At 28.4% G+C, this 10106-nt stretch overlaps 1 protein-coding gene across 1 annotated transcript; it reads left to right on the plus strand.

Moving 5' to 3' along the window:
- Positions 1 to 1298: 1298 nt before the first annotated feature.
- Positions 1299 to 6267, plus strand: LOC136978836 (uncharacterized; the record flags this gene model as incomplete). Its single annotated transcript, XM_067274655.1, has 8 exons — positions 1299 to 1361; positions 1497 to 1532; positions 4117 to 4146; positions 4302 to 4316; positions 4434 to 4466; positions 5834 to 5881; positions 5963 to 6002; positions 6153 to 6267. Coding segments are annotated over 8 exons (303 nt in total), but the record flags the coding sequence as incomplete, so codon positions are not given.
- Positions 6268 to 10106: the final 3839 nt, after the last annotated feature.

Raw genomic sequence — 10106 nt, forward strand, 5'->3', positions numbered from 1 at the left:
GATAAGAAGGTAATCTGCCTGTTTGTCTGTTGTCTGCCTGTCTGTATGTCTGTCTTTTCTTACTTAATATCGAAAATGCAGTTAGCTGAAAGTCGAGACCCGATATAGAAAGTTTAGTGGCAGGAGGCTCCGATTAAATATATAAGAACTTTCAGTGTGAAACGGAAGTCAAAATATTTCAATTCAAATAAGTTCTGAATGGAGTTAGATAGATGACCGGATTGAGTTTATTGTTAATGGGAAAAGTATGATGTGCAGGGAACAAAACACTACTAAAACTGAGAGCATTGTGACGATGTCACAATAAAAAAGAGCTCGTGTTCTTAGCATTATTTATGTTAAAATTAATATTTGTTCTAAGATAATCTGGTTTTCGGTTACTTTTGTACATAATTATATATTAAATAATTATGCACATATGTTTTTCTAGTCGATTTTATTTGAGCACTTATTCTATATACAAGTTGAACACGTTGGAAGTTTACAATTAAGCAATTTTCTCGTTTCTTGTATCTGATTGAAACTTTCATTTATTATGTAAAACACTATACGTGTACTTTTCGATCAGATGCAGTCCAATATTCAATTTATCTTCCTGAATTTTATGTTTCGTTCAATTCACGTGAAAATATACTAAATTAAATAATATTTTGAAATTTCTTTATTAAATATGTTTAGATATTCCGTGGTTTTGGTTCTCTACAAACGATTTGTTTGTATAAAATCAAACTTTTCTAAAATTTTCAGTAGCATATTTCAAGGTCTTTACAGTGTAACTTTACATAATAATAAAGTCAAAAAGTAAATCACTTGACTACAAGCCAACCAACGTATTATAATAATACTAATAATACTATTAGTATTATTCCTTATATCCCGATAAAGAATCCGGCTGTTAGTTTGGTAAAATATTTTATTTTTAATTTATTCTTATTTGTTTCATAAACATTTATTTTTAATATTTATAAATGAAGATATAAAAATTAGATGTAAATATAATAAAATTAAAACAATAGGAGAAAAAAAAAAAATATAGGCCTATATATAGGCTATATATAACGTATAGATTTACATTGTAAAACCAAAAACTTTATTTTTATATAGTCAATAGTTAAGTAATTTCATTCAGTTTATTTCTTTATACATCAATAATTTTTAATTTATTGATATTTAGTCACTAGTTTATCTTTGTATTATTGTATATCATATACATTAAGCAACAATTTATTAGAATGTGTGCGTAAACGGTCGCTTAATGTGTATGATCTACAGTAAAATATAATTCATTTCAATTTCAGATTGATGAATGTTGCAGTGAATCATCAGAGGATGCATCATCAAACAATGAAGATTTCCATCAAGTAAGAAAATGTGATATTTGATGTCGCTAGAAATTACAAAATCAACTATGCTTTTCCATGGGCCAAAATTAATATCATTTGTAATAATTAAATATATGTTTTTATTTCTGTATTTTAACATTTATTTTATTCCAGAAATTTATGGAATGTCTGAAGAAAAATTATGCTGAGGTTAGATGAATTTATCTACAGCGTATACTATAATCATTTGTTTTGTCATTCTATAGGTTATTATGCAGCCTGGTCTAAAACCTACTTAACATTGTTAAACAAATATCAAGCAATGGGATCGGTTATTGTATATTTAAAAAACAATAATCTCTAAAAAATTTGTAAAAATTTCTTAAAAATAAACGAGTTTCAAAAATTAACTCTTTTTTATCCGATTTCGAAAGAGCCAAGAACTGAGATGGACACTGTGAAATTAATAAATATTCCTTACTTTATTGTTCATTATCCATACGTTGTTATTCAAATTATCCAAATGCATTTCACAAATTCTTTTGCCTCTTCAGTGGATATTACACCTTTACAACAGTGTTACATTTATATTCGATCAAGTTCTCCCAGCATGCATCTACCGATAACCCGGTATTCAGATTGATGACATTTGCATAATTTTTGATACAATAATGTTCCGCGATGCGTCTTGTTACAATATTTTCAATTTTATACAATATTTTGATATTATTTCTATTTATGATACAATTATTATTTTTACAATGTTGATACCATGGAGATTCACTTCGTTTTAGACGAATCGCCGCCTCATGCTCCTTAACACGTTGTTCAAGTTGTCTTCCTGTTTCGCCAACATAGATCTTACTTTCTGGACATGTACATATTAGTTTGTAGACGACTCCTGCTGTTTTCAAAGGGTCATGTGAATGTCCTACTAATCCTCTGTTCAGCACATGAATACTTTTGCTTAATCTATTTTTCTGTTCACCTACTAAGTTGATGGAACAATTATTAAAGTTATTTTTATATTTTTCATAAAACTTTTTAATATATGGTATTTTAATGTATAGATTATTACTTTTTTCTTCCTTTACATTATATCTACTTATTGTATAACTATTATACCACTTACGTATTACTTGTTGAGGGTAATCGTTAAGCAAATATTTTTTAAACAGATTTTCAGTTTCAAATTCTATATGCTTCTGCAATGTCGTTCTGTTGAAAATTTTTCTTAGTTCCATTATAAAAACGTTTCTCTTTATACCTAAAGGACAGTATGATTTATAGTTGATTACTTTATTATTATTACAGATCTTTGTATACTTACGAAATAGTAGTGTTTTTTCGTTTCGTGTGATTGTAATATCTAAATAGTTAATTTCGTTATTTTTCTCTTCTTCGTAGGTGAATCTAATATCATTGTTTAAACTGTTTGCATAAGTTTCGATGTTTTGGGCTGTGGTAATATTGGAATCATACAGGATTAATATGTCGTCTACATACCTGGCATAGAAGGAAATACCTTGGAACTGGAAAATTTTTTGATCTAATGATGTCATGCATATATCTGCAATCTTCGGGCCTATAACGGACCCCATTGCTATCCCATCTTTTTGTCGATAAAAGTCTGTAGAAACCGAAAAGTAGTTGTTTTTAAAAGCAAATTGTATAAATTCTAAAATGTAATTAGGTAAACTATAATTACTTAAACATTCTAACACAAAGTTCCACTTAATTGATGGGTACATTGATTTTACATCCAGACTCATAAGTCTAAAGGATTCCTTATTTTGACCATGTAACAGATGCGAAATTAGTTGGTCTGTATTTTTTATACTGTAGCTAGAATCTGGTATACACTGTAAATAATTTTTTATATAATGTTCTAAATTATATAATATAGAATATTTAAAATCCACAAGAGGTCTGTAAACATTTCCTACTTTATGGGTTTTAAGTCTGATATTAAGTTGCGGTATACGTATCTTGTTAAAATCTATTATCTTTTTATATTCTTGATTTGCAAATTCTTTTTTATATGTCTTCATCAACTTTATTAATCCTTTTTTGATATCTTCGGTTGGACTACTTAACACGTTAATGGTATTATTACAGCTTAATTAAGAAATGTATAAATATTACTCAAATATTTCAAATCGGCATTTAAAACCATTTACATTATAACACGCGTAATGTGTTCGCTTTCATCTTCATCAAAGAAAACATCTTGGAAATAATTGACAGTTCTTGAGGATAGAATGTATCAAACCAACTCAGAATTTTCTTTCATTTTGGCTTTTTCCACCCCGTTGGCAATAAGAGACCCTTTTTTTCATATCCACTGTTCGGCCAGGCCACAATGGGGAGAGCCAGTTGTTAGACACGGGCAAACATAACCTGGACTGACAGACAGTGAAAAATTTCGGAGATTATTTGAAACATTTTGAAATAAAAGAAAGTTTCTCAAAATAGAGAAAATCTGAGATCTTTGGGATTAGATTGAGGAAGATCGAAATTGAAGTTTAAAGAAAACGTATTGAAGACAACATTCGCATATTGAAGTCAACTTGAAATGATTTGAATGATATTTGAATAAGATTTGTATAGTTCAGTTTCAATAATTCATTAAGCTTGATAAATAGTTTTTAGGCCACTCTGCATATTGTAAACTACTAATAAACAATTTCAAATAGTTCTATAATATATAGTATTTATAACTTAAAATATAAAACATAATGTTTACGGTAATTACGTAAAAAGTCAATTACGAATAATATGATTTCAATTCTAGTGCGGTGTATGTAAAAAGATTATAAGCAAAGTAAGTAAACTTTCATATTTTTAAAACTAATTCTAATTTTAAAGTATTCTACGTAAAAGTTTATTAAACGTTAAACAATTAATATTTAATGTTATAAAACATTTTATGTCAATATTTTTTCATCAAAATAATTTTATTACGATGATTTCTTTCAGTGCAAACTTAACGAGGTATTGTAAGTTTTTATAATTTAAAATATCTTTATAGAGATTAACAAATATTTATCTTTTATTATAGTAAAAATCATAAATTTTAATTGATTTATCATTATTTATTTTGTATTGTAGACAGCAATTGAGGAAGCTGTTAAAGAATATAAGGTAAATACTATTTTATTATTTAAAAACTATATCATTAAAATTACATTTTATGGAGAAAGCCTCTATTATTAATTTGGTAATTAGACGTACAGTATTTATATTTATAACGTTGTTATAAGAAATATTGTGTTCTTGCTACTTTAACAGAGGGATGTAACTGGACAAACTGTAAATTATATTAAAGATACTTAGAGACAATTTATTATTATAAGTGATAATTTTTGAAGTGGTGCATCCTACCAAAATTTTACATAATTATATAATAAACAAAACATGGTTCTTGTTTTCTGGAGATAAAGACTTTTCTTATTACTATATGCGGACATTTGAGTTCAATTCCACTCCAAAGTTTCATGATTTTAATTAATAACTCGTTTTTATCCTCCTCTCTGTAACTCGTAACTTTCCTTTAATTATTAGGATTTAAAAAAAACAAAATTTATAGCTTTAATATAAATGTGTGTGTGTTTGAATTCTATATAACTCCTACAGTTTTAGTCAAATACAGATGAAATTTTGGTTATATTTGTTCTATGTTCTGAGGCTACTTATTTTGCGGAAATATTTGCTATACAATAAACGTTTTATCGATTTCGGATCGGTGATCGCACTATTGTTGCAGTGACGTCGGTGACCACGTGACGTTTATGCTGGATGTATATATATGTTACCGGCAAAACCCGATTTTACGCCAAACTAGTTTAGAACTATTATTTAAGTATATTAATGGTTAAAATAAAATTAAAAGGCAATCAATTAAATAAACAATATTTATTCAAGCATAGTCTAGTTAATAATTGTGGTAATTTATTAGAATAGGTTAGTGTGAATGTATGTCTCTTTAATTCGAATAAATAAATCCGGTAGACTTCCTCATAGCTATTGCTGTGAGGAAGTCTACCGGATTTATTTATTCGGGTTAAAGAGACATACATTCACATTACGTATATACAGCTACCGTATCTGAAATTGAGAAGAATAGGTTAGGTTAGAATAGAACGCGCGTGCCCACTGTTCCCTGTCTTCTGATTGCTGGAATCGGAGACGAGCCGCCACCTATACGTAGCGTAACATTAACCCCGATTTTTATAATTACGCAGACTATGTTTGAATAAATATTGTTCATCTAATTGATTGTCTTTTAATTTTATTTGAACCATTAATATATTTAACCATTAATATACTTGAATAATCATTCTAAACTAGTTTGGCCTGACAGGCTTACGCCAAACTAGTTTGGCTTAGGCAAAACCAGTTTGGCGTAAAATAGGGTTTTGCTGGTATTATATATATAATACAATATTAATAAATTGAACTTCTTATGTTTGCTACTTATTTACTTATTAATTAAAATTTCTTTTTAATAGGTTGAAGCTAAAGACTGTCAGGACGAGAAGAAAATCATTTTTGAAAAGGTGTTTATCGCTTTAAAAAATGTTATCATATTATTAAAATTTTAATGGTAACTTCATTTATAATTAATCTATTTTAATTAGTTGATGAAGCATGGTAGGATCATTTTTCAAAAGTGTAAAGGTAAGATGAATTTTTAAATATTACACACAAAAATTTTTAGTAATAATTCATATAGTATCAAAATACGTGACACACGTATTTGATACTATATAAATTATTACTAAAAATTTTTATTATAAAGATAGCAAATTAGTAACTATGTTTTTACAGAAAATATAGAAAGGGAACGAAAGGAAAATTCCGAATGAATTAACGATTGAAGACGACAATTAAACAATTGTTAATCTTACGATAAAAGTTAAATAAATTGCATGTGAAAAACTTAGCTGTTTTAATTTATCTGTTTTTTATGGTAAGGGATGTAATTTAAAAAGTTTATTAAGCAAGACACGAGACTTGTAGGACCTTAAGATAGAAACAACTGATGAGGAACAACACGCAGGGAAACGTCTCGAAGGATTTTATCATCAATGAATACACGAAAAAATAACATGTGATTCAAAGTATCTCTTTTATTTCGTGAATAATAACGTTTAATTAAGATTGTAATGAAATAAATGGTAGCTTGTTACCAATTGTAAGCTGGACTAATACAAACAAAATTTGTGTTCTTGTTTTATCAGTTTGAAAGAAATTTAGAATATTTAGTGTCTGCGATAAGGACTACGGAAGCCTTAAATTTTGAATAAATTCGTTGAATTGTTCTGGATTTACGCAATCTCAAATTGTTGTCTTTATTCTTTGCGATTATTTTATTTGGGCCTATACGTTATACTAAATCGTCTTAAACTAATTTTCTTCAGTTATTTTAGTGCTGGACCGAGCTTATCACACTACATGCACACACTCTTATAATGCTGGAAAGATATTTTTGGCTCTTTACAGATGTTTAAGTAGCAACTCAGTACATATTTTTCGTTTCTTTTATTGTAAAAACTGTTTATTAAACTCGCTTTTACCTTGTGTGGATAAGAAAAATTTACAATTTTACATTTCACTACAGATTTCTTTCTGACGAACACAAACTTTTGTTAAATTCATTACAATAAAACCTCAATTTAACGAACTAATTCAAGGGAGGAGTGTCCGTTAAAGCCGAAAATCCATCATATAATAAATTGAGTTTTCTAAATACGTGTGTTTAAAAATAAAAAAAATAAAAAATGTTAGTTTAGATGTTTTAACTTATGTAGACACGTTTATATAATTAAAATTTAAGTATGTATAAGAAGTTTATTTCGATTTCCATCGTTTTCTTCTTTATTAAAGTTTGAGAACTATGACGAGTACATAAGCAATATAACACGTCCATAAAACTCTATTGTGAAATTAATAAACAGACAAACATTTCTTGGAAAATACATTATAATTATACTGTATTTAACTAAACAAACTAGGTTATCCTAGTACCTGCAGACCATGGTAAATACGATCCTTGCACTGGCCAAGTACGGAGAGACGATTCAATAACAAAGCAATTTCCATCGATTACTTCGTTCTCGTGTTCTGTTCGTTTTTCGCACCTATTTTCCGTTTTGCGCACCTAATACTGTTTTTATTTTTGACCCCTAGGCCTAAATTCCGTTAGGTGCATTCGTCGCATCAGAGAGCATAGACATTGTAACTGTAATACCTTTGTAAATCGAATTATGTATTTATTTTTTAAAGAAAATATATACTAATAGAATGGTTTGGTTCGGTTTGACGGGACAAATTAACAGAACAGAGGAGATTTGCCAAAGGCGATGCTTCTCGAGAAAAATTTCTGGTGAAATTGACCCTTATTTAGGTGTTACATACAAAAAGAAAATTGTATTGAAAATCATACTTATTTTCAATGTAATTAGTTTGTATACAAGTACCTTGACAGAACGCATTCAACACCCAAACGTATGCATGCATATATACAGGAATATATATGTGTGTAAGGATCCGCAAACATTTTTTGATTTTTGAAGGAATCGATAGCCTTCACTAGTTTGGGAACCGATGTCAAGAAAGATAAAACTGAATCATCTCTTATATTATTCATTTATAATAAAACATAACTTATAATATTTGCAGTAACATTTATTTTTTAAAGCTTTACAATTATTTTATAAATGTTTAACATTATCTAAAGAAAATTTTCAGCAATTAAATTCAACAAATTATTGAAATTTTAATATCTTCAGACTGTTTAAATCTATCCAGTTCGTGTAGTATTTCTGTAAATAAAAAGTGTACTTTGATTGAAAAATTGTTATAAATGAAATCATTTGCATATTTTTTTAATACTTAAGAAATGTAGAGAATTGTCTACTTTATAAAATTTAATAGATTTATTTTAAAATTTATATTTCTTTTTCATATTCGAGTAAATACTGATAAATAGTTACATGAATATTTATTTTATTTATCAATTTAATATTAAATAAATATTAAATCTGTAATTATCACTGATTTTAAAAAATGTTATTACTCTAGTTGGAAACATCCTGTAATATCCTTCGGTTGTTGCTAAAAAAATAAAATTTTAATTACACAATAATTTAAAATAATTTTCAAAATAAGTTAATCTGAACTCTTCTGTTATATTACAAAATAAAACATTTTAATCAAATATTGAAACTGAAAACTTACGTTGTTAAAGGTATTCATTTTCTCTTTGCAGTTATCCTTATTGAACTGTTCAAATAAACAGAAATCCTATGAACATTATAATTTTCAATTTTTGTTAATTAGAATACATCATGCAACACTTTTCCTAATCGTAAACTCTCTTATCAATAATAACACTTGTAATATTAGTAATAGACGCGTATTTACAACATTAATTCATAAGTTATATGCTTATGAAGGACTATAATCGTACTAGAAGTAATGAAATTGATTTTTATCAATTCAAAAAAGTTTACTACGAACGAATTATTATTCGTGAAAAATCATTTCAAATAATTTAAAATATATGTCCTACATTTTAAACACATAAAACTAATATGTTCTAATATGTTTACGTCATCAAAATTTGTTAACAATAGTATGCACTATAATACAAACACAACCAAGATGGTTGTGTTTGTTCCAAGCTTATTTTACTATCATCACGTGACACAGATATCACGGGTGTAATGTCCATTGATTCAGATTTTTGTGTTGCACGTAGCCATTTGAATTTTTTTTTAGACTATCCATTTCATTTCGCCTATCTGTGCAGCTTTTACCATTTTCAATCATTTACGCTACATGTTCCGTTAGAAATAAATTTACCGCTGTAATTTATCGGATCAAAGAAACGACCTTTAGAGCGATACCGTCATGTTCCGAATAGAGTTGCTATAAGTACAGTAAGGAAAGCTCATTCTTTTCTAAAGAGATTTAAATACAGTCGAACCGTGTTTTTCAACAGAACTCATAAGGGGAAAAAAGTATAAGTGAAACCATGCTTTCAGAATGAATATAGCCGTCAGAAAGAACGCAACAACTGAATTTGTATTGTACAGTACGTGTAATTCTTAGCAAATTTTGAATTTACTATACTGTACTGTTTAATACGTTTGTACAATAAATAAAAAAAGTAAAACAGTGTAAAATTAAGTCACGTAGTTTTAAAAAAATAACGAAGTTTTCTTTGTTTCTTGTTTCTTTCTCGGCTGTTATGTATACATAACAAGAGAAAGTATTGGAATCGTATCAAATTTGACCCTCCGAGTTTCTTGCAAATCTCCACGTTTTGAAACATCAGCTTGTCCCTGACGTTTACTTCGAAGACCCAGATGATCATCTCACGTTCAGGATTTACACTGACAGTTCCAAGATGGGTGAAAATGTGGGATGTTTACTCCGACTTAGGCCGCGAGCTTCACAACGCTTGCTTCCATCTAGGTACACACTGCTCAATAGCACAGGCGGAAACTTTATCTATTTATATGAGCTTAATTCACATTAAGCGTAGGAAGGACAAAAAGACACTACTTACACTGTCGTATTTATTCTGACAATAAGGTAGCTTTACACAAAATTGCGAAGTCTGATAGCCGCTTAAAACTCGTCGATCTCATATACCACATTCTTAGACAACAACAGTAAAATAGATTTCCAATGGGTCCCGGTCATGCGAGGGTTCTCGGCAATGAGACCGCTGATCGTCTCGCCAAACAAGCTGCAAAGTCTTCAGTCACTAGT

The sequence above is a fragment of the Centruroides vittatus genome, unplaced genomic scaffold (genome assembly GCF_030686945.1).
Source record: "Centruroides vittatus isolate TY-2023 unplaced genomic scaffold, ASM3068694v2 contig_558, whole genome shotgun sequence".
Classification (NCBI taxonomy): domain Eukaryota; kingdom Metazoa; phylum Arthropoda; class Arachnida; order Scorpiones; family Buthidae; genus Centruroides; species Centruroides vittatus.